The 24,061-nt window shown below is 48.0% G+C and overlaps 7 protein-coding genes across 7 annotated transcripts; 4 read left to right on the top strand and 3 right to left on the bottom strand.

Annotated features, from left to right (window-relative positions):
- Positions 1 to 2,409: 2,409 nt before the first annotated feature.
- F4817DRAFT_324510 (uncharacterized protein) lies at positions 2,410 to 4,715 on the top strand. Its single transcript, XM_049301650.1, has 2 exons — positions 2,410 to 2,970; positions 3,376 to 4,715. The coding sequence occupies exons 1-2, from the start codon at positions 2,946 to 2,948 to the stop codon at positions 4,473 to 4,475; spliced, it is 1,125 nt and encodes a 374-aa protein (XP_049163168.1). The 5' UTR covers positions 2,410 to 2,945; the 3' UTR covers positions 4,476 to 4,715.
- F4817DRAFT_324508 (BSP-domain-containing protein) lies at positions 4,716 to 6,149 on the bottom strand. Its single transcript, XM_049301649.1, has one exon. The coding sequence runs from the start codon at positions 5,742 to 5,744 to the stop codon at positions 4,815 to 4,817; it is 930 nt and encodes a 309-aa protein (XP_049163167.1). The 5' UTR covers positions 5,745 to 6,149; the 3' UTR covers positions 4,716 to 4,814.
- Positions 6,150 to 6,410: 261 nt separating this feature from the next.
- F4817DRAFT_131171 (ARM repeat-containing protein) lies at positions 6,411 to 10,474 on the top strand. The gene is made up of 4 exons (XM_049297753.1): positions 6,411 to 7,310; positions 7,384 to 7,502; positions 7,558 to 8,460; positions 8,514 to 10,474. The coding sequence occupies exons 1-4, from the start codon at positions 6,846 to 6,848 to the stop codon at positions 10,372 to 10,374; spliced, it is 3,348 nt and encodes a 1,115-aa protein (XP_049163166.1). The 5' UTR covers positions 6,411 to 6,845; the 3' UTR covers positions 10,375 to 10,474.
- Positions 10,475 to 11,255: 781 nt separating this feature from the next.
- F4817DRAFT_324502 (uncharacterized protein) lies at positions 11,256 to 12,635 on the bottom strand. Its single transcript, XM_049301648.1, has 2 exons — positions 11,974 to 12,635; positions 11,256 to 11,911 (listed from the first exon to the last, which is right to left on the bottom strand). The coding sequence occupies exons 1-2, from the start codon at positions 12,551 to 12,553 to the stop codon at positions 11,535 to 11,537; spliced, it is 957 nt and encodes a 318-aa protein (XP_049163165.1). The 5' UTR covers positions 12,554 to 12,635; the 3' UTR covers positions 11,256 to 11,534.
- Positions 12,636 to 13,971: 1,336 nt separating this feature from the next.
- Positions 13,972 to 15,075, top strand: F4817DRAFT_311688 (uncharacterized protein; the record flags this gene model as incomplete). Its single annotated transcript, XM_049300025.1, has 5 exons — positions 13,972 to 14,059; positions 14,171 to 14,331; positions 14,395 to 14,497; positions 14,576 to 14,857; positions 14,930 to 15,075. The coding sequence occupies 5 exons, from the start codon at positions 13,972 to 13,974 to the stop codon at positions 15,073 to 15,075; spliced, it is 780 nt and encodes a 259-aa protein (XP_049163164.1).
- Positions 15,076 to 16,700: 1,625 nt separating this feature from the next.
- F4817DRAFT_131136 (uncharacterized protein) lies at positions 16,701 to 19,313 on the bottom strand. Its single transcript, XM_049297752.1, has 2 exons — positions 18,567 to 19,313; positions 16,701 to 18,507 (listed from the first exon to the last, which is right to left on the bottom strand). Exons 1-2 carry the CDS (start codon positions 19,135 to 19,137, stop codon positions 16,910 to 16,912), a joined length of 2,169 nt encoding a protein of 722 aa, XP_049163163.1. The 5' UTR covers positions 19,138 to 19,313; the 3' UTR covers positions 16,701 to 16,909.
- Positions 19,314 to 20,871: 1,558 nt separating this feature from the next.
- On the top strand, positions 20,872 to 23,798 carry F4817DRAFT_131105 (glycoside hydrolase family 92 protein). The gene is made up of 5 exons (XM_049297751.1): positions 20,872 to 21,172; positions 21,235 to 21,747; positions 21,801 to 22,277; positions 22,328 to 22,707; positions 22,763 to 23,798. The coding sequence occupies exons 1-5, from the start codon at positions 21,008 to 21,010 to the stop codon at positions 23,610 to 23,612; spliced, it is 2,385 nt and encodes a 794-aa protein (XP_049163162.1). The 5' UTR covers positions 20,872 to 21,007; the 3' UTR covers positions 23,613 to 23,798.
- The last annotated feature ends 263 nt before the right edge of the window (positions 23,799 to 24,061 follow it).

Genomic DNA, 24,061 nt, shown 5'->3' with positions numbered 1-24,061 from the left:
TTCTACATCTTCACATGAAGTAGTTGTATGTATGTCCAAATTCCGGGTTGACTTCGATTGCCCATCTTAGATTCCTAGATCATCGACGTCGTATCGCGACCTAGACGTCCTAACAGAGCGTCAAGTTGAAAGCTATCATCTATACTAATTGGACGCGTAGAGCAAGCACATGCCAATAACCCGTCCAACAAGTCCCGGGGCCCAATCATTCGCTCTTTACGATAGGTCTGGACTACATACATAGGGGGTATTGGGTAGAGACCCATAGACGATACTACGAGCGTCATTGTTGAAGTTGCAATGGCTATCTAGCATATGTAGGTAGGACCCCGTCGTATCAGACGAGATAAGAGCGGCGCAACGTGCTCTGAACGAAAGCTTCTTGTGGATTAGGGGCCCGCGTCAAATTCCTACCCAACTACAACGTTAGGTGATGGTACGCTCACTTAGACGCGCGACGTGACGTCCCACGACAGCACTTTCCATACCCCCATCTGTATATAGCGAGAGTGGACCTCAGGGAAACCCGCCCATTGCCACCATTCCCAGCGATGATACTTACTCCCGTCCGGCTATCAATCTTGGGGATCGTGATGGACGCCTAGACCAATGGGTTAAAGGTCGGTGCCGCCGTTGTGCTACGAGGACGTCGTGCTGGACCTCTGCAGTCTCGACTGCTAAGGCAAGCTGAGAGGCCTGATATGGTCTTGCAGATGCTCGTCGTGGACATGGCTGCGGTCTCATGCTTGTAACACTGGATAGTGCCGGGTTGCGTGCTGTATAGACGCCTAACTAGGGATTCTTATCATTCCAGCCCTCGAGGTGGCAGGCGGTAGTTGACGCGATGGCTTGCCGGTCAATCAACAGGCGGGGGGCTCTATGATATGACCACCACGGCAGCAGTTTTGAAGTTTCCTAACCCAGAAGATCGAGGAAACCTTCTATGAAGACCTTTTTAGCCTTGAGCTGGCGACGAAGCCGGCGAGATCCCTTGCTATAGGGTACAAGGAGCCGTTTTCGATAGGATGATTACTTACTACGTTTCTATATAAGACGGTGTAAGAGAAAGTGCCTGCCATCTTCCGGGATATTAGGAAGAACTACGTATTGGCATCGCAAGGGTAATCTATCGAGTTCGCAAGAACGTATGCGTGGCTTATGCGCTTATAATATATGAGTATCAATATAAGGACGTAAAAGAATGGTAGACCTAAACCCGAAGCTTCTTGCGTGGCTATAGAAGAGAGAACACGGACATCTGGTTAGCGATTCGTTAATCAAAGCAGATTTTAAAGGTCTCCCGAACGGGGTTAACCACTCCTGAGCGTCTGGGCTCTGTATAGAGATGTCGTCTATGATTAATAGGTTCTACGTGGTATTCCAAGGTCACTCACTAGTAGGTAATGCATTGTTTCTAGATCATGATACTCTCCTTAGTGAGACTTTGATCAATATTGGTAGAGTTAAGGAATTGATATGTTGGAGATATCCCAAGTCACTTTTATACGCCGAGTAACCGGCTTATATTCATAATCCGGGTCTCGGGCACCTTTGGTTTAATTAGGAAGTCCAAAAGGACCGGGATTTAACTAATGTTGTGTTAAAGATGTAATGCTGAAGAGCTTCACGATATACTGATATAGTGTTTGGAAAAGCAAATTACACATGGATGATGATAATAATAACGTTTACGTCTATTGGTGAAATTACCTACATATGGAGAAGAGAATTAACACCGAAATACATACCTACTTATTATGAAAACACCATATATAAGTGGTACCTTGCATCGATCTTTTTCTGGGTCAGCTTTAACTAACGAGGCCGCCAAGCTCTCGCTAATGATCAATTACATAGATTCGGTTGCTATCCGAGCAATCCGAGGCCTCCGCAATGCGAGAGTAGCAGGCGAAGTAAAGTTGTTCTCTATCTCATTTTGTCATCAACTTTTGCAAGTACGAATGGAATGTTTTATTGCGTCTGTTTGGTGTTTTTGACGGACATATTGAATAGTACTTATGGCCGGCACTTACAGCAAGTACATAGTTCATTTTGTAAGAGGGAGGCTCAAGCTTGCAGTTTAATAACCCCAGTAGCCTTTCATATAGATTTGTGTGTGATTTCGGATTGGTGATACAAACGCACCTTAGCAACTAAGAGAGGCTATTGCAGATAAATAACCTCATGCAAGGGCCCGAATCTAACAGCTCTAGATTCGTGGCGGCTCTGTGTAATATTGTATGTATGAAGATAGAGGATGTACCTTTAAGAAATATACTCTTAATTTAGATAAGTACATCCTCAAGCGGGGCATGCATTTACCCCACTAAGGTAGGAAAGTACTTACCGTTATCTAAGGTATCTTGTCGGGGAATAATGAGATCAATGCTTTCAACTATGGTAGATAAGATACGATCAACTAAGACATGCATGCCCTACGCCAGTACAAGTTTCCAATTATAAAAGCAAATCTATTGAATATAACTTTGAATAACTAGTGGGAATTGTCTATCGCAAGGCTGTCTTAATTCTTACTATGAGAGTACATGCGTACCCTTTGCCGCCGGGTCTGCCTGCCTCGACCATAGCGCAGTTCATTGGTCTATAATCCCATTACGCAATGAGGCGTTGGGTTTGAGTTGTGTTGGGAGGTTGCGACTGTGCCTTGCCTTGTACCATACTTGACCTCGACTTACCTCGCCTGCAAGCCCGAACCTTATTAGGAGCGCGGCCTCGTTGCACTGCTCCGTCGCAGTCACCCATCATCCACCCCCCATTCCTTCTCCCCTTCTTATTCTCTTCCCCTCTCTATTTGCTTTCTTCTCATCTTCATCTTCATCTTTTATTTATTTATTCGCCTTCCGTACACGACATCGAAGACGGAAAGTTGCTTAGGTAGTTATAGGGCATTTATGTCCCTACTAATAGGCACACGGCTTTAAAACATGCCTGTTCCCGTTATGGCTAAGGGTAAGTTGAAACAAGAAGTCATTTGTCGTTTGACGTAGGTACTTGGCTACCCCACGTCCAAGGACCAAAATCGTTGCGGATCACAAACGTGACTGCCTGCTGGTGGCTCGAGTCCTAATTGAATGTGGCGAATAACGCGTACAAATCAGGAACTAACGAACCACGCAAGCTTGTTTCTCTGTTTCTCTCAGCGTTTACAATTCTGTTTGATCTTGTAAATTAGGCATCGTCATTAATTTTATTCCACCAATATCCCTTCCTAATAGCTTCAATAGCTTTACACACAACTATCTTGTCTCTAACTATCTTGTCTCTCATATCATATTTCCCCTCCTTCTCTTTAGTCATCCTCTTTCTCTTGGGACATTTGCAATATGCCACCTATTAACCATGCTGCCGTATCAGTCGGCGTCGTCGCCCTCACGGTTGCTGTCGCAGCTGCCGTAGCAGTCTACGAATCACCTGAACTACAGCGCATGGCAAGCGACCTCCGACGTCGAATTGCCATCGCACTCCACGCTCTCGGCGATAGTATTACCCCCGCAGAACGAGAGAACCTTTTCAACAGGCCCGAGGATGCCGAAGGATTTTTACAATCTCGAGGTTTTGGTGCCGAGGGAGAACCGGGTGTCGATGCTGACGATGAAACCCGCCGAAGACAACGAGAAGAGATACTGTACTGGAATGCTGTGCGCGAGGAAAAGAAAGAAAAGGAACGCAAAGACCCGGAGAAAACAGACACTTCGCGCCGGCGGCCTTCGACGAGAGGTTCGAGTTTCGATGACTTTATGCAACAGGATAACGCCGCCGAGAAGGGTGCCTTTGTTTTCCAATCGGGATCAGAGCCTCAAAATACCGATGGTCTACTTCGACGACGTGGAGAAGGGGCCCGAGGTCTCGCCCAATCTGTCTATACGAATCCCTTTACTGATGAGCACGGAATCGACGAACACATTACTTTCGAGAACAGCTTAGTAGACCCTGAAAAGGATGAAATAGAGTCGGATATTTACAGCGCTAGCACACAACTGGGCGTCAAGAGCGAAACTCCTACTGACGTTATCCCGCCGTTAATCAGCATTGAGAACCAGACGCCGGCTACGCAAGCACAACCTGCCCAGACATCCGAACGAGAATTAGGCCCTGACGAATTCATGACTGCTGGACAAGATGACAGAAACGATGCGTACAGCTCCATCCAGGCTTGGGCTCATGACGCTTCAACCGCTAGCTTCTATTCGCCACTACCAGTATCACCCGCTGCACCTCTGTCGGATGCCGAGTTCTTGAGTGAAGGTGTTCTGACCCCAACAGACTCCGCTTCGCTAGCAGGCTCAGGTGAGGATGTTGGAGATGATGCTGTATCTGCCAGGTCATGGACTGAGGGCCGACATTACGATGTCATGAGCGATGACGAGGGCATGATGACTCCTGCAAGCTGGACTGAAGTCGGAAGCGTTGTAAGCGAAAGTGATGCTGGCGTAGCGCATGCAGCACAGCACTAAGAAGGACATATCTCTTTCGTCTATTATTTCGCATATTCTCATGGCATGGCGTATTTAGGTAAGGGATTCGGACATTGAAAGGGTAATGGATTCAATATGGAGAGATGGATTAGGCATCCTCGATTATCGAGCTTTGATTTGTTTTGACAGTAGAGAGTTTGGTTTATAAGATGTAGTATTGCGCACTAAATGGGTATCTACGGCTCGTCTCAGATAAAATGAAAAAAGGATTCCGCCAACTCTTACGCTCAGTCTCTAGGGAATTCTAGTCATCTCTCTATCGGTATACTCTACCCTTACAACCCTCGTGGTGTTTAGTGGTGGCTAGACTTAATCCTTCTACTCGCCCTTTAGTAATGTCTTCTTATAGTCCTCAAACAACTGCTCTACCGGTCCCCCAACTAGCTCGGTCCAGAACGCCTTCTCCTCGTACCTTTCCTTCCGTAGCTTCTCATTCATCCGGCGTATAGTCCCCTTGCCGAACCGGTCCTCGAGGTATTCTAGGAAATATGCCGTGCCCTGGTACCCGACATCCCATTTCGCGGGGATTTGCTCCCGACTCCAGTGCGGCGGCGCGAGATCGGATTGCAGGCGCACCCAGTCGGCCACGCCTTCAATCAGGCCCCCCGGTGCCCGACCCCGTCCGTTCCACTGGTAGCAGTGGACGAGCTCGTGCAGCAGGACGCCGTGGATCTCGTCGGATTGCCGGGACGACGGGGCGATGGAGGAGATGTACCGGAGCGAGAAGTGGATTTCTTTGTGGTCCGAGTCTAGGTCCGAGCCCGTCGTGTAGGCTACACCGTCCATGTCTCGCAAGATGAGGGTTACGGAACGCGTTGGCGGGGGCGAGGAAGGGGATTGGGAGTACAGTTGCTTGTGGATGGACTCGATGCTGCTGCATAGCACGGTGGCGGCGTTCACGGAGGAGAGGAATATCGAGGACCCCGGGTGTGCGATGTCTTGGACATGTAGACGTAGGCGCGGGAGCTCGGTGGCGGAGGAAGAGGTGTCTTGGTTTTTGTCGTCCGGTGTCTCGCCGCCCTTCGGCCGCGTGGGAATGGCGGACGGGGCTGGAGCCGGAGCCGGAGCCGGGGACTCTACGGCGTGAGACATGCCGGGCATAAAGACGGGTTGGGGTACTGGCGTGGTTGCTGGAGGGGGGGGCATGGACAAAGGAGGGCTGGTTTCCTCTTTGTATTGTGAAACTCTGAGATGGATGTGGAGGGTTTCGGTTCCGGAGAGGTTATTGGCTGCGTTGAAGGAACTCATGGGGTGGGAAATATGTAGGTATATAGTATATAGGTATTTATAGTAGTATATAGGTATTTAAAGTAGTATAGAGGAGGGGCAATTACCCAAGTCTATAACTAATGGGGTATTGCGATGAATATGTGGTTAAGTCAAACTTGGGGGTTGTTGCTGCTGCTGCATTTAATAGGGGGTATTACTACCTTAGCTAATGAAGCTTTAAAGAGGATTTGTTACTCGTTGCTTGTAACTAGTATATGTATAATAGAGAATACAGCTTAACGCTATAGAAAAGGTCTATACAAATAATTGGGTATCGTGTAAGCAAGCTAAGACGTAGATCGCATGAGGCTCTTTATAGGAACGACAATATGATGATGTTTACTTGGTCAGCTTCAGCTTCGTCGTGCCCCTCATCGATTTCCTTGGCGGGGCAATTTGCTATTTGCTAAAATTGAGCTGCATTGGGGTTCTTAATCCTTCCCTGATGAGGGACCCTTAGCCCCTGCCTCTGGGGTGTCACAGACCTATTTCTTGCCTATCATGTCGCTACATGGATAGGAGGGATCAGTTAGTGCCCATTGAGTGTTTTAGTGCTGTGCAGGTCCCACAAAAGCACTCACAGATGTGGATACCCCCGAATGCCGTTGTCGTGGTGCAGAAAGTGGCCATTTCCCGCATCAACAACTTGCAACAAATTATGACAACAATACAACAATACACATGAGAGAAAAATAACGAGTAGTTTCTCAGAAATTGTTGCTTTTGTCACCTTTTTCTATCTAAAAATCCCAGCTTCGTCTACATGCGCATTAGTAGAAAGCGACTAATACAATCTCTGGTGCCATTAATCATTAAATTAGCTCTGGAACAATCGTCGCAAACTTTTGTTATTTAAACCAATTCAATTTTCTGAAACTGAGTCAGTCCATACCACTACTACATCGCCGTTCGTTAACTACCGAGGCCCCTATCTGCCAGTTCTGCCCAACCGCGATAGCTCTGTAACCTAACTTCGTCGTATCCTGCCTTGCACGTTCATTATACGAGCACGACTACATAAATCCGTCCTTATTTTGGGACCTGCGACGCACTGCCAGATCCTCATTCCCCCCGAGGACCATGGCCGAAATGCTCACTGAGGATCAGGTCGCCGGCCTGCTGACTATCCTTAGGAAGGATGTCTCCGTCGACACGAAAGTTCAACACATTACTGCCGTTAAGTCTGCTATTAAGCATTATAGCGTACCTGATGTCTGCGTCGCGCCGCTCTTCGAAGCCCTTCGGCTCGCCTCGAGCTCGCAGCACTCGGTCCTTGTCAATGCTGGCTTCACTACGCTAAACCACCTCCTAACGCGCATGTCGCTACAGGAACCCAAGTACCTTGCCAAAGAAGCGAAACACACGCTACCGCTCATCGTCGAAAAGATGGGCGATCAAAAGGATAAGATAAGGGGACTAGGTATACAAGCTATGGCCACCATGTATAGCAATGTACCGATAGACGCCGAGAGATTCGTGCGCAATACTGCTATGGTTGGAAAAAATCCAAGGTCAAAGGAATCGAGCTTGCAATGGCTACTACAGGTATGCGCGATCCTCTACTAGTAACGCGACTATAGAGACATATGTTACCGGGCCAGTCGCTAACGTGACGCAGATGCACAAGGATCAGGGCTTACAATTCCGTGCTTACGTACCAGCTTTGATGGAGCTACTAGAGGATGCCGACGGCATGGTTCGAGATGCGACCAAGAGCACCGTGATAGAATTGTTCAGGTTCATAAAATTCTATTCCCTATATAAGCAACATGGCCTCTAACATTAACTACAGGGACGCGCCGAATGGAGCGAAGACCGATCTAAAGAAGCAGTTGAAGAACTTCAAAGTACGACCTGCTATAGAACAGGCTATAGTAAAGGAATTAGCCCCGACGTCTTCAAGAACAGACCCCGAATCAAGACCCGCGTCGGCAATGCAGGTGCGACCAAATCTCGCAGCGAGCGTTTCCTCCCTTGCTAGCGAACGACCAATAACACCAATGCCCGACCCCAAGGCGGAGTCGGTCGAGCCCTCATACGTCAACACCAACCGAGAATTAGAAGATCTATTTAGAGATATGCATCCATGGTTTGAAGGCAAGGAGACCGAACAGAACTGGTTGAAAAGAGAAGAGAGCATGACTAAGTTACGGAGACTCATTGCTGGCAACGTACCGTCGGATTTCCCCGACACCTTTGTTGCTGGTTGTCGAGCGTTACTTGATGGCATCCTCAAGGCCGCCAATTCCTTACGAACAAGTTTGTCTAAAGAGGCCTGCGCTTTCGTCCAAGAGCTTGCCAATACCTTTGGGCCGGCAATCGACCCAATGGTTGAATTGCTGATGCAGACCTTTATAAAATTGTGTGCGGCGACCAAGAAGATAAGTTCCCAATTAGCTAATACATCGGTGGATATCATCATTGGAAGGACTACGTATAATGCTAGGATCATGCAACACATATGGGGTGCTTGTCAGGATAAGAATGTGTCGCCGAGGATGTACGCTACCGGCTGGTTAAAGACTCTGTTGAAGAAAGAGGCACATCACAAGAATCATCTGGAGCATGGCGGAGGATTAGACATGATCGAAAAGTGCATCAAGAAGGGTCTTAACGATCCCAATCCCGGTGTCCGCGAGAAGATGCGCTCGACGTACTGGGCGTACGCCGCGATCTGGCCAGCGAGGGCAGAAGCGTAAGTTGATTAATATTTCCATTTTTCTGGTGTGCTGGCTAACTGTTGCAAAGAATTATGGACGGTCTTGAGTCTACCGCCCAGAAGTTATTACAGAAGGATCCTAACAATCCAAATTCGCCAAAGAAATCTGAGCCTGCCCCTCGTCCGGGGTTAGGCCTTTCGAAGAGTACTATGACGTCCTCGAAGCCCTCCTTAAGAGATGCCATGATAGCACAGAAGAGGGCCCTAGCATCGAAGAATTTACCTTCTCGACCGGCGTCGGCGATGGCGGTCACGCCGGCGCGGAGCGTGTCCGGCGGCTCGTCGGGTATGTCAGCGACTTCACATGGGACCAGTACCGCGACTCGAACGCGTGCAGATACATCGACGAAGTCTCATGGTGGTATGTCGGTAGCTCCAATGCGACCAGCTAGGAGAAGGCCAGATGTTGCGCCCCGACCCGCTACTGCCGGGCCTTACTCTGTTCGGTCGCATGATGGGCCATCAAGAGAGCAGACAAGTCCCTCTCACAGCACGAAACAAAAGGCTGCGACCCCGAAAACGATCTCGGGATCTCCTAGAAGGACAGTCCCGAGAACTAGGCCCGGTCATGTGGCAACTGCTAGCGAGTCTAGCATTTCATCTCCGTCGAAGGAGGCGGCTCATAAGGCTGTTGCTTCTCCAAAAGCGAGTCCGGCGAAGCCCAGTCCAGTGAAGGCTAAGCCAATAGTGAACGAAATCAGCTATAGCAGCCCCTCTAATTCAAACGAAGATTTCACCCTTGTTGTGCCAGATATCGCACAGTTGAAAGAGAGCATACAGATACAGTCTACTCCGCCCAACCCTTCTCCTAATGTGCCGGTAATTGAAGCACCGACAATCGAAGCACCGACAATCGAAGCACCGACAATCGAAGCACCGACGGTCGAAGTACCGATAGTCGTTGAAGATGAAGAAGTAACAGTCCTTCACAAAGCCGCAACCCCAGCCCCGACACCGTCGAAGTCACTAAAAGTATACGAAGATCCTTTTACGGAGGAGGACCAGCCGACGCCTCACCCAGCGGCGAATGGTATAGTCGATCGGCCAGTATTGGAAGATAAGCCTATTAACGAAGATGCTGCTAATCTCATACACCCCACGGAAACGAACGAGGTCCTTGGCAGCCCTTTTGCGTCGCCTGACAAAACACGTCAAAACTCCCGTCTTATCGACAGCGGCATCGCTCGTGTGAAAGCGCAAAGCCTTGATGTGCATGGCTTCCGTAAATTACAGAGCCTTGTCCGCGATAATAAAGTGCTCCTCCCCGATGATAAGTTTGACGCCTTACTACTTGGGCTCTTCGAGTACCTTGAATCACCTCTTGACAATGTTGTCCCTGAGAAGGTTCAAGACGTAAAGGCGCAAATTCTCGCTACCATCAAGTTACTACTGAAAAAGTCTCGCGACAGATTTCAACCCCACGTGTCTAGGGGACTAGAAGCTTTACTCGCTGCGCGTACCCGCTACGACGCGCGGACGCACATTGTCAGCGGGTTGGAGCTACTAGCAGATGAACTAGTGACGATTGGTGACGAAGGCGAGATCACGGTGACCATGACGCGCAACCTAAGCAACATGGACATGGACACGTCCGGACACCGCAGCCTGAGCATGGGGCTGCACGTGCTGAAGGAGCTCTTGGACGCGCGGTCGTCGTTCACGCCTGGCGAAAACGAAGTGGCGGGCCTGCTCAACCTCGCGACAAGATGCCTCGAGAGTAAGGAGAGCGGCGTCCGCATGGACGCGGTGCAGCTGTGCGTTGCGCTGCACGCGCGTCTCGGCGAAACTAGGTTTTGGGAAAGCATGAAGAACGTCAAGGACGACCCCAAGAGCCTTATCACGTATTACATCGTCAAGCGGCAGAGGGAGAACGGAGGGGTCGCCGCTTAGATGAGCGGCGGCTCGCGGTTTTTCGCTCGAGGGTGCGGTGTCTTTGCTTTCTTTCGTAGTCGTGGTCGTTGTTGATAATACCCTGTTCGGCGGTGGTAGGGAGATCTATCTAGGTCGTCCGTGTCTGTGTCTGTGTCTGTGTCTGTGTCTAAGTATTTGCCTCTGTGTAGTGTGGTGGTGGTCCGCGTCGGGGTGGGTGGATGTATATCACTAGGGATAAGGGAGTTTGTTTGGTCCGGCTAGGTACGCATACTATACCTTGGGTACTTTCTACGGCTCCGTTCTGCGAAGCGCTGTTTACGGGGGGACACGCGGTGTTGGCGGGTGGGCGAACGGAAAGGGAGGGGTACCTATGCCTATACTTATTACCTATACCCGCTAGGTACTCGAGGGAGGGAGACCTGCCTACTTATCGTACACATTTTGTAATAAATAGTGCTCGCACTTCGTGGCAAGCTTGTAGATTCAATGGAACGGGGAGCGATATTTACGATATAATATGGGAGGGTGTGTCTGTAACAGTATCGGGTACTCATGGTTTTACGTCGAGGATTATAAGCCTCGAGGAGATTTACATAATAGTTCTTTACGCTAATTGACTCTAATAATAGTATTTCCAGTTCAATGATATTCTGAATGCTGGAAGTTCGAGATAACATATATATAAGCCTCGTTATACCATTTACTTGGCAAACTAGAGGTCTGCTAACCCACTTCTAATAGTTCACTTAACTCACTCTGTACTTGTCTTTCCTACTTAGAGGACTTTTCTATGAGCTTGTCTAACCACTGATCTTTGGACATGGCTGCATCCTGAAGATATTGTTTATTAGTTATTAGTATCACATAAAAGCATATTCGGAAGAAGACTAGAAATGAATCATCGACTTACTACTAAAAGAAGAAACTATTATATCCCTCTCCCTAATAGAGAGGTAGGTAACTATCTAAGTACTAGTAATATATTTTCACATGGAGAGGTTTCACTTATATCCCTTCCGGTGAGATGTCCGTGACCGGGGATACAAGGGATGTATGTTGGTAGCAAACGCCCAACCTACCAAGCTATAGCGAGACCGAACTACCAACAAACAAAGCTACACGAACCAGATCTCCCCATCAGTCCACCGTATAGGCCTACATAATCGCCTATCCAAGACCTATCCTTCCGCCCGAGGCAGCCCGAAATCTCGACAGTACCGATCCAACTCCGCAACCGCTTTACCAACAGCAACTGCTTTGACCGTCTCATACTCAAGGTCCAACCTGGTGATTCCGGCATCGTCATGTGCGTCTACATTGCCGTCCCAGTCGAAACGCAGAAGCTTCACGGCGTCGTCGGCTTCGAAGTCGGGATTGTCGGCTACAATGGCCATATGTCTGTGAGTCTCCGGGTGGGATTTGCAGAACCACGGGAATAGGCGTGTGACTTCGGGTAACCCGCCGGTGGTGGAGTAGTTCCCGCCTAGGATCACGCGTCTGTGTTCTACGGGCGTGCTGTAATAATTGGGCTGGAGCTTTTCCGGGAGGTCTAGTGCTGTAGTTTTTGTAAGTTATGTAGGTATGTTCCTCATTTCAAATTGTTAGTAGGAAAGTTACCGTTCTCGACTAGACTGAAGCAAGCATATTGGAACCGGGGCGGCGCAGCATCCGGCTGCTTAGGCTGGTTAGACTCCGGCGTCCAAGGCATGGCTTTGTCGCCCCACTCCTCCGCTTCTTCCTCCTTGAGGTCCTCCCAAGACATGTTACCAATGTCGAGGTTCAAGCCCCAGCTCGCGGCCCAGTCCACGCTACACCGGGCCTTGTCGACGCGGTCTTCCTCTCCGTCTTGGCCCGTGTGGAGGTGCACGACTAGTACGCCGTTTCCCTTGTAATCAGCATCAATGGCTACGATGAAGTAAAGGGGGTGGACTGAGTGGTCCTGGTCGCGGAGCTGGATGTGGTAGTCGTAGATGTCGCGAAGTGGGCGGTTAGCGAAGTCGTATTTAGGAGCTAGTTTACAAGTCCCGGGCTCGATCTCTTCGGCTGCGTTTAGTCGGCTTACTAAATCGTCTAGAGTGCTCAAGTCAAGGGGGAGGATTGAGTAGACGGCTTGCGCATAGCTTTCTCCCGCAGTGGCACGATGTTGGTTGTTATTTGGGGCCGTCTTTGGTAAAGAGAGATCTTGATTGAGAGCCATACTAGCTATTGCCGCACTAAGAATTCTAAATATGATACGGGTGTGGTTAAGAGCTGAACTAATTAAGTCGTTTATATTGAAGTATTGAGGGTTGATGATGCGATGTTAAGCTCTGGGTTAACTTGGTGGTTGCAATAGACCAACAATAAACCCCCTGGGGTTTCTTTATAAGTTTGGTTCTAAAACATAAATCTAGGTAGGTTCAGGCATGTCCCCCATGAGCTTCTATGTGCTACGTTACTCGCCATATAATTGAGCCATGTTAAGTATACTTGGTTCCTGGAAGTATTTACTGTATCAACTATCGCCGTGATATAATAATAAGGATACACACAAACTAGGACTATAGACCACCAGGTTTAACGCAACGCAGCTCTTCAACCATATACATCATATTTATGTCTTAATCTACTCTTTATAAATGAGACTTCCAGTTTCACTACATAGTTCCCAGGTGAGTGTTAGACTTCGAAGTATTGCAATGTGTGATCCGCCGCAGAATACAGCAGTGTCAGAAATCAGCTAACACAAAATATGTACAACTATGATCGGTGAAGATAGCTAATGTGTCGAGGAATGGTGTAACATATAACGTGTAACTCTGACTTAAAGTCTAGAATATCCTTGATTTTCGAGGGCACCGCCGAATCTCGAAGGCTCAGCAGTATACGCCTATACGCCTCGGTCAAACATTGTACACAGAGCTCATACGAGGCATTAAGAAAGTCGCTCATCTGAATTGATCTCTAGGATACTGTTATACAATATGATCCTTCGTATTTGTACACAATCAAGCCGGTTTGTTCGACTCAAAAGTTTCTAAATCTGAGATACATCGGTTACTACATTACCAATTCTTACGTCTATGGCTCTGAGGGTCCGAGAAACTCAGCATACACAAACTATTATGCAGTAGCAGCAATACTATTTACAGGATAACAGAGTATTTATTCCTAGAACTTGTCTGTCTGTAGGTACACCCCGTCTGCTTCATTAAATAACTACCCAGCGTAAGAATCATACGAGCCTGTTGGCCATCATACTTCCATTAGTGAAGATCATCAATGGCCTCTTGAGACGTGACTGAAATGACTTGATGAGGATCTAAGACAGCATCATTGAAAACCTGTTATTGCCCTTCATCCCATGCCTTGTACACCCCCAACTGAGCGGTCAGCGTGTGAATCTCATCCTTTGCAGTTGGGGGCATGTTGGTTCCGATTCAATGAGTGATGAACCTGTATGGACCGTTAAGCCCGTAGCGAGCCTGATAATAGAGCTATAGATATGAGTGTCTGGTAATAATATAAAAGATGCTTAGATGGACCAAGACTGAGCAACTGAAAATAAGCATCGACAGGCCAAACATAGTCCTCTCTACCTTTCAGCCCCTTTTTACACCATAGACTCCAGATAAAATGCGCTCTACAATCGTGCTTGGCCTTATGGTTATATTATCCCGTGCCACACCTCCTATGACATTCGACTGCGCCAACGATATGCAAGGTACGCGAAAACCCAGCCCGGAAGACAACTGGCTTGATCGAGTCCATATCTTGTGGTTCTATCGTCTTTATAGACTTATATATAGGTACATTATTCTAACGATATTCATAGATATCTGCGATAATATGTGCTGGGGGGCATATTGCACACATCCGGCCTTTGGCAGCACGTTGGAATACGACAATTATGGTGGCACCGGTTCCCGTGAGGGTAGCATTGGCAAGCGGCGCACTAACTCAGCCGGATGCACTCCTAGGCCCAACAGATGCAGCGTGCGTCGAGATAAACTATTCAAAATAATACCGAGTCGCTAGTGCTAACCACATATACAACAGTCCGTCCCTAAGAAAAATTGTGACGAATACCCCTTCGCGAGCACAAGTGACGCAGACAAGGGCGGCCAAGTCACAAAATGCGTTGTTAGCGGCCACAACTCTCGTAAGTAACCACCACCAGCAACCGAATATCAACTTGATTAGAAGGCTCACGTCCATACCTACCCATGTACTACTCTAGGCCAAGGCTCCATCATCAGCCAGTATGTTTCAGCCAACTGCAACAAGCAGAAATGCAGCATCATAGTCGGATTCGGAAACCCGAACACCCACGGCGTAAAGTACTGCAAGGCCTACAGCGATCCTTACAACCAGTGTGTTCCCGACGGGACCATCTGGAAGAACGGCAAGGCGGATGTGCGTCCGCCCAAGTCCGCTTCGAGGCGTAGCATTGGTAATAATACGACGGTGTCCTTGCCCGGAGGCTTGTATCTCATGAAGTCTGGGGTGGAGGTCGCTTTTGGTAAGTCTAGGTAGCAACTTATTTCGGCGCCTTGCAATAACTACCTACCTGCTAATGGGCCTTGATATATAGGAGCGAATTTGGACGTCGGCACTAAGACGAAGCGCGCGGCGCCGAGGAACGCGACATTTGCGCGGAGAGCGCTGGATGGTCTCGAGGATGAGGAGGACGTCCGTTGGGACTTTCACGATGACGAGATTGTGGCTCGTCTTGAATAAAATATAGATACGGTTCGAGTGGCATAGTTACCTGTTCTCAGATGGCTAATAAAGGTTCTTTTCCCCCTTATTTTATATGAAAATGATATAGATCGAGGTACACGCACCACTTACTATTTCGTACAATCAAATCTAGGGGCCACCAACAATGAAGCTTATAAGAACGCCCCGGTCAAAATTAGATGCGGGTTAAAATATGTTAGGTCAGCTAGGTATCATATACAGAATGCATCTCCCCCCAATTTCGCTTAGATCTCATCCCCCTATCAATAGATACTAGCAAGCTGAAACAAACCACCGAGTCCCTCATCGATATCATGTCTTCCAGTCCTCGTAGGGCTAGACTAATGTTCCTTAGACGTCTTCTCGCTTTTAGCCTGTTCCTTGAGCAAGTCTTCGATACCTAACAATCAGTCTCCTTTTCGTATAAAACAATAGGTTAGGTACTTATGCGCAGTGCTTAGGGAGCGGGATTCATCACCCGTGGAATAACGCGGCACGGTCTCGAATTGCTTACCATGGCCTTCTCTTCTCATATGTTGTGTCCTTGCCTTCGATGCGTTTCCTTCTTCAATCTACTTAGTCCCGTTTGTCCTTTGATATCAGGTACGGTACAGGAATGTGCATTTTATGCTTACCTTTCCCCTTATTCTTTTCCTATTACTGCCTCCAAGAAACACCCCCTTGGAATTAGCTTACGTTTCTTGAAATTTTCCCTTTATCTTTTTGCCCAGGTTTTATATTGATTTCCCCTTCGTCTTGCATAAATGGCTTCTTTAAAGTTGGTGCCTGGTTCAGGTATTAGACTTAAAGGTAAAACAATTACCGCGGTTAGACTACAGTGTAGGAATCGGCTGTAGGTTACATGTTAAAAGGTATGAAAGGGACTTTGTTATTCTGCAAGGAACCTAAACTAATGGAAGCCCTTGGCTATACATACTGAAATATCCTTTGGTCTAGATATCTCATTTAGAATCCTAACACCAAGGCTTGATGTCCAGTATAGGTCACAGTTTAACTATTCAAACAAGGGAAGCCAATAATATATGCAGACAATATCACAAGTTATAAGACCACAATATACCGAAATCCTCACAAAATCGGGAGTTATATTATCAAGAGGCGAATCGGCGACCTAACAGAACAAATGTATGTCTTCGTCTCTGTCCCTATCGGCCCAAGTGTCAAGACAAGACGGGACCAAACTCAAAAGCAAAAAGCAAACTAACCCTTAACACCTGACCATGATCGCAGATGCGTACATCGTCCTCATCTGAACATGAGGGAGAGGGGGTATTTTGTCCAGTCTAGAAAAACGATATTGAAAATCCCTTTGCCTTTTTTCCATGCATGCAAAAAGTCTTGTGCGAGAATGCCGAAATTTCGTGAAACGCCAATTCCAGAGTGGGCTACCTAAGTACCATCCGTGTCGTGAGACGTGCCGTTTTTTCCGACAGAAAAGAAGACAAAAGAGATCTCTTGCAAGTTTTTTCTTTTATCTGTTTGTTCATTCCATCCCCATTTGAATTGGTGAAGATGGAAGTGCTGAGAACTTTGCAGGAGATATGTGTGTGAAAACACAGCGCACACAGCGCGCATAGTGTCGGCAAGTTGTATTAGTCGTGCAGTCGTACAGTCGTATATACCTCATGAGTCTATATTCATGAATCGTGATGGCTTGTTTCCTATTTTCCTTTCATCGAATTCTGCATATCCGAAACGCGCGTATGAAAGTCGTTAGATGCCTATAGGCAACTGAGAAGTTTGTACAAGAATTGTGTGAAATGCAATGCGTCCTATAACAGAGAGTAGTATGTAGGACCAGGAGAGGCTCTTAGTTGTTGAGCAGGAGAGGCGCACAGAATAAGAACTCGAGAGATCGTGAATCTGTCGGCTGGAAGTTGTTCTGATCGCGACGCGCCTCCAAGTAAGCAGTGGTGACATTGAGATTGTGGAAATAGTTCTGCACCGTCGGGTCATTCTCATTAGCCACAATGGGCGACTCAGGGCTCATGGCCATGGTCTTCGGAAGGATATGTCGGATGACTAGCAGCATTTTAAGCAGCTCAGTCAACTCCTGTCCCTGGTTCGTGAAGCTGCTGGGTGGCTTCTCCAGCGGCCACTTAGGGCGAAGGTTCTCCTCATCCCACGCCTTAAACGCCCAGGTAGTCTTCTCCATGCAGTTGAGGAAGAGCATGACAGTCAGGAACATGGGAAAGCCAAGTTTAGCCTTACCGTCCTGCAGATGCTTCTGGATACCATTCAGTAGGACTTTGCTAGCAGCGGATGCTTTTCGCTCAGCTGCCGCAGTGAGCTGCATGCAAATATTGGTATAAGCTTCGCAGTCGGAATCATCCTTGATCAAATAGTCCTTGACGTCCTCCTTAGAAGACTTTGCCAACATTGTCCATTGGCGCTCTCTGTCCATCATCTCAACAATTCCCCATAATTCCAGAGACCTCTTGAGCAGTTCGTCATTGGTACTGTTTGCGACCATGATAGCCACATCCAAGGTGACTCGTACATAATGAGACGGCTCACGGCGGATGAACTCGTTAAGAGTTTCACGCATATAGGCCTCAACCTTTCCCGGAATATCCTCGTTGTTGTCAAGCAATATCACCGGGCCAGGGCTACCATCGCAGGGAAACCCGTTGTCCTTCTCTTTGGAAGTTCCCTGTAAAACTTGGAAGACGACCTTGTGTCCAGTCTCCGGGAAGTGAGAGACTTCAAGGGTGATGCCTGCGTTCTGTAAATTGTGGCTAGACTTGTAACCATTAATCCTCTTTTGAGCCATTACAACCTGTACCCCGGCTGAGTACAGGTTGATATGCTCTGAGAGCTTGGTTCGCACACATCCGGTGCGCCAAATTCGAGGTGCAAGAACTTTCTTACAGGCATTGCACGGTGTACCCTTCGAGCACGTCTTGCGTAAAATGCGACAGCGAATGCATGCTCCAATGCGACGAATCTCCTGAACCTCCTTTCGGCGACCGGAGTCGAACCGTGCCCGGCTATGGCGGTGACGGGCTCCATTGAGAGTATTGCTTGTATCCATGCGAAAGCCACCCCTGTTTAGAGTTGCTACCAAGTGCTGACCGTGATCATTGACTGTTGCAGGGGCGTGAATATCCTCAGGCATATACGTCATGCCGTCCCAAGGAGTGGCAGATTCATTCGTGTTCGGCGGTGCGTGCTGTCTCTCAGGCGAAGGGGGGTAGTCAATCAGCATCTCCGTAGACTGGGTGTGGGTAGGAGTTTCGGGAATGGCTTCGTCGGTCAAGAGCTGAGGGTCTAACAGAGACGGATTGAGACGAGCTGTTGCTGCTACAGCTACCGACAACGCAGAATGAGTAGGCGACATAGCTCTAGCTTCGAATGCCTGCCTCAGCCTGTCCTCTGCGGTGAGGGGCTTATGCAATACATCGATATCTAAAGAAATTATTTGTCAACGTACATCTTTATCGCTATAACTCGACTTGAGGCCATACCCTTAATATCTCGATGTGACTGGCTGTCCAGATTGGTCGGTGGGTTCTCCAAAGTGAACTGCTCATGGAGCTCGAAAGAATTGGCGGTAGCTGTGATAGGCACAACGGCGGCGGCCAATGTTGTTTGAACAGCTTCGGCTGTAGGGTCTTGCGTAGTCGGCACATGATCGTCGTGCTTCTCATTGGCTTCAATCTGACGAGAGACTTCAGCAAGGGTTTCTAGGGGTGTCCAGATCTGATTCTGGGATTGCTCGAGCGAGGTCACAGGAGAAGAGCCGTGGAGATGGCTGGGAAAAGGGCCATGGTTAGGACCGGTGTGCAAAAGACCTTCGAATCTTGGTCTGTTTGAGCCATTGCTGATACCGTGTAGGGTAAGACACGCGTGAGCTCTGTCGGCTTCAGAGATTGCGGGACACTTCTTGGTTAAATGGTTCGTAAGGCTGTCAATGCGACCCTTAGGGAAATCCTCGCCACAAGATTTGCAGGTATGATGATATCGATTGCTGTTGTCGTTCAATTTGGCGCCGCGCTCGAAGTACTCGAGGATTATAGGATTGGGCTTGCGGCCCATCTTGTCGGATTGACAATGTCGTCACTCAAGGTTCGAGTAGATGGCAGAATCGTGCGGTGAGTCCAAAAAGATTTGATTATGGAAAATTGATCGGCCCGACAATTTGAAAGTAGGAGTTAGGTCCTGGGAGGATAAACAGATGGTGGGGAGCTTTAATTGATGGGCTTTAATTGATGGGATGGTAAGGGATCTTCCCAGTTCGTCTCAAGTCGCCGCCCCACTTAGGCAGGTACATAAGGTCTAAGGTTAGAATCAAACAGCAAGCGCCGTGGGGTTGCAAAGAAGGTACGATACACATCGGAATGTACGTATTATGTAGATTGGGGAAGCTACCCCGCGGTCGCACCTGAACATCAACATAGGTACATACAAACCGTGCAGGCACGGAAAATACGTGTAGATATCTGAGGTAGTCGCTTACCTAAGAGTTGCTGAAAGCAGCTTGAGGTAGGTACCTTCTGTCCTTGAGGGCTCTCCCATTGTGAAGTACTTGGACCCCTAGTATCTCTATATGAAGAGAGTTTAAGCATTATAAGAGATATTCTAATAGCGCTAATGACAATTAAACCTGAACTCACTCAACAGCTGAACATATGTCAATGGCACAATGCAAACTCCCAGAAATACATCAATCCTATCTTTTCCCATCTTTGTGACTAATAGGCCAATACCAAATATGCCTTTTAGTTAACCACTAGGTCAGCTAGGTTAAGTACCTACCTATAGTTAACAAGTCTTGTCCCGCGCTTAACATCTATTTCATAGCAACTTTACAATTCTATGAGCTAGCATTCGGGATATCGGACTCTACACACCTGGTCGATATAGTCACCTTGATTGGTAGATTATTATTGTATTACTAGTCGATAAGAGCCTCTCCGGGTATAGCAAGCTACTGCACCACATTCAATGCAATACTACCATATTAAATTGCAAGGGATACCTACCACTTTTAGATTTACACTAAGGGACCAGAAGTTTGAACAACACGATCCTTCGGGTGACGAGACCGGACGAGACCGGACAAGACCGGACGAGACTAAGGCGTCAAACAAAACGTTCAGATTACAAGGTTAACGGAAATCGGAAACTAGAAACTAGCATTAAGCCCATCCTATCCTTTAACCTAACAAGAGTTGGGACGGAGAGGTGTGTATGCTAGGTACTAAAGAGAGTCTAGCACGTGCCACCCAATAACAAGACACTCAGCACTCGATACTCAAATATATGCTAAGAAAAATAGGTCATCTTCAAGACTTTATACTACTTACTTGGCGCATCGATTTCAAGGTCACTAACACGTCGTCTAGAAGTAGAACAAGCTGATTGATAGTTTAGACTATCAAGTACAACAAGTTGCCATATTGAAATAGCAGCAGCAGCAGCCCTATGCTCAGGTGCCAAGCCTATGTATTTCAACAAGGTTTTTCAAGACGACAAGGTTGCGATCTTCGCTGCGCCTCGTCAAAGCTGCTCCACCCCTTTCATAATACTACCTAATACAAACGAGACAGATACAGGGTTCTCCGTGAACCCGGTTCAACATTATATTTGCAGCAATTACCTATCTCCTACTCAGCAGAAATGTGCAGCCTAGTCAAACTAGGTAGTCAAGCTTAGTCCGCCAGGATTCCAGGAACCGTGGCTTGGTTGCCCCGTTCCATAAGTCCAAAATTAGGTAGCTCCTAGGATCTATGTCATCAGGAGCCATAATAGGAACGTCATGCTGTTTAGGTAGCTGCTTTACTATTCGTTCATTCTATTCGTACTCTTCGTACTGAGTACTATACATTCTTTACGGCCTCTTTCTTGAATTACTTGTGTAGTTTTCAGTTCTACCCAGCGACTACTCTAGCATGTTTGTCTCCTGATGTTGCGATATCTATTCGTATCGATATTGGACTTTGTCGATCAATTTCAACGTCCAGGTCAATCCGACAAAATGCGCGTTCCCGCAGGTATGGCGCTGGGCCTAACGCTCGCTCAAGCTAAAGAGTTCCAAGTTCAAGAACTGAGTCAGTTTGTATTACCATTTGTACGTAACCCAAATCAGTACACACTCCGAGCGCGTCCCCGAACTAACAATTCCGACTAAAGACCGGCTCTGTGAATGGAGGCAACACTTTTCCCGGGGTTAGCTTACCGTTCGGGATGGTAAAGCTAGGCCCTGATCTATACACCGGATCCGACAGCTATTCGGGATACCAGTCCAACGGAAATTTCACCGGCTTTAGTTTATTGCACGAGAGCGGCACGGGCGGCGCGCCTAAATACGGAGTTGTTAGCCAGTTACCCGTGGTGGGCTCAATTGACAACCCATTGACCGACCAGGGCATCAGCCGAAGCAAGGCAGATGATGCGAGACTCGGCTATTACAAGTCAAGTCAATCAAATGGTATAACCGTGGAACTAGGAGCAACTGGCAAAGCCGGCCTATTCCAATACCAATTCCCGGACGACGCAGACGGTACAAATGTCATCGTCGATGTTTCTCATGTTCTTCCATCTTTCAGGGGTCAAGGTTTAGGTCAAAACTATTTGGGCGGCAACATTTCGGTATCCAAGACAGATGACGGTGTTCGTTACCAAGGATCTGGTTCTTATGATAATGTATGTTTATCGAAGCCAATAGGCAGACACCGATTTAAGTTAACTTTCCCTAGGGTTGGAACCGCGCCCCGAAGTGGACTGTTCATTTCTGTGGCTATTTTGACCAGTCAGCAACTTTTAAGACGTTCTTGGGTAAGGACTCAACAGGTGACGAGTTGGTAGACTACAGCGATGCTTCTGAGCAAGACTCTGATGCCCGATTGGGCGCCGTCTTCACCTTTGACAGCACGAATGTCACCTCAAGGGTAGGAGTATCATTTATTTCACCTGAACAGGCTTGTGAAAATGTCAATAGAGAGATTCCTGTCGGGACATCTCGAGAAACCTTAGAACACGACGTTAAGGCAGCTTGGAGCAGCCAAATTTTATCCAAGGTCACCACAACGGATGTCTCTAACACAACCAGACTTCAGCTTCTTTACTCGTCTCTCTATCACATGTCCATTATTCCCAGCAACAAGACGGGAGAGAATCCGCTCTGGTCATCGAGCGAGCCTTACTATGATGACATTTTCACGTTCTGGGACACAGTAAGTTGCACTCTCCAGATCGTCGGCATCTAGAATCTAACCAGTCGCAGTTCCGGTGCACAACCTCTCTTTTGCATATCCTACAGCCTGTTGTATACGAGGAATTCATTCGTTCTCTAGTTGATATATGGAGACATGACGGCTTCTTACCTGACGCGAGATCCTCATTCTTCAACGGTGCAACTCAAGGAGGCTCCAACGCAGACAATATCCTTGCAGACGCTTATGTAAAGGGAGTTCGCGGTGCTATCAACTGGGACGACGCATTCTCCGCTATGGTCACAGATGCCGAGACGGTGCCGCCAAACAACAACGATCCCAGAGACAAGACTGCCTCTACTAAGGAAGGACGAGGTGCACTGCCCGATTGGATAGATCGCGGATACATTACCACAAAATACAAGCGCTCCGTCAGCCGAGCCATCGAATAGTAGGCAATGCCTCAATCCTATGTATTAGTAAGAAATTAGACTAACTACCTACAGTGCCGGAAACGACTTCGGTCTCTACCAAGTAGCCAAGGGCCTAGGAAAGGACGAAGAGGCGCAGAAATACCTTAACCGCTCTCGCAACTGGCGCAACCAATGGAACCCGGACCTAGAAGCATTGGGATTCAAGGGCTTCCTGGGTCCGATCGACGAGGACGGCAACTTCAAGGACCAGGACCCGCTCAGCTGCGGCGGATGCTACTGGGGCGACGACTACTACGAGGCGCTCCCAATAGAGTACTCGTTCAACGCGCACCACGATATCAACAAGCTGGTCGAGCTATCGGGTGGTAAGGACAAATTCACCGCGCGTCTGGAGAAGTTCTTCGAGGGTGGCGTCAGCTCCGGTAACTCGCAGTTCAACCACACACTTTTCAACCCAGGTAACGAGCCTAGCTTCACGTCGCCATACCTGTTCAATTACGTCGGCCGCCAGGACCTCAGCGTCAAGCATAGCCGGTACGTTGCCGATAGCTACTACGCACCAACGCCCGGCGGACTTCCGGGGAACTCGGATGCGGGTGCTATGGAGTCGTGGCTGTTGTGGTCCATTATTGGTCTATACCCCATGACGGGCCAAACTACCTTCCTCATCGGATCCCCGTGGTTCAAGGACCTGACTATCGACCTCGGTGGTGGGAATAAGCTGCAGATTAACACAGAAGGAGGTGACGCTCAGTCTTACTACGTCCAGTCGCTCAAGGTTAACGGCAAGAGCTGGGATAAGGCGTGGGTCGCGTGGGAGGATGTTTTTGCGAAGGGCGGCACACTGGACTTTGTACTGGGGTCGGAACCGGCTGATTGGGCGACTGGAGATGCGCCGCCGAGTCCGGCTACGGAGTCGTAGGGGTAGTTCATGATCAATATGAGGAGGTTAGAGGGCCGGCGGGTTTAGAGTGTATCTAGCTATGACACGCGAGAAATTTGATTCTTGTATATATGGGAAACTGGTGTGTATATACGCATGTTTATCCATCCATAAATATCGGCTAGAGCTTGGAGTCAAATGCTTTAATGCCGTGTTTCAACTACCGAGTCTAGTATTGTCGCTTGACACTACAGCTCCTCCGAATTGGGTTATGCTTTGTGATAAGTTTGAATGTGAGACACCGGTTGGAAGTTAACTATTATGTAGATTTATAGAAACGCTACCTAAGGCGGGCTAACTAGGTTACGAGTTACGGAGAATTCTATAACGCTCTATTGTCTAATAAAAACGAAGGAGAATAGTCCTAAGGATTCTAGCCGGCGATTCTAGTTTTCTATACATATCGCCGGGAATATTAGCTCCTAAAT

The sequence above is a fragment of the Daldinia loculata genome (assembly GCF_022478755.1).
Source record: "Daldinia loculata strain CBS 113971 unplaced genomic scaffold F4817scaffold_3, whole genome shotgun sequence".
Classification (NCBI taxonomy): Eukaryota; Fungi; Ascomycota; class Sordariomycetes; order Xylariales; family Hypoxylaceae; genus Daldinia; species Daldinia loculata.
Note: the sequence above shows the minus strand (reverse complement) of the source record. Positions and strands in the feature narration are given on the sequence as shown.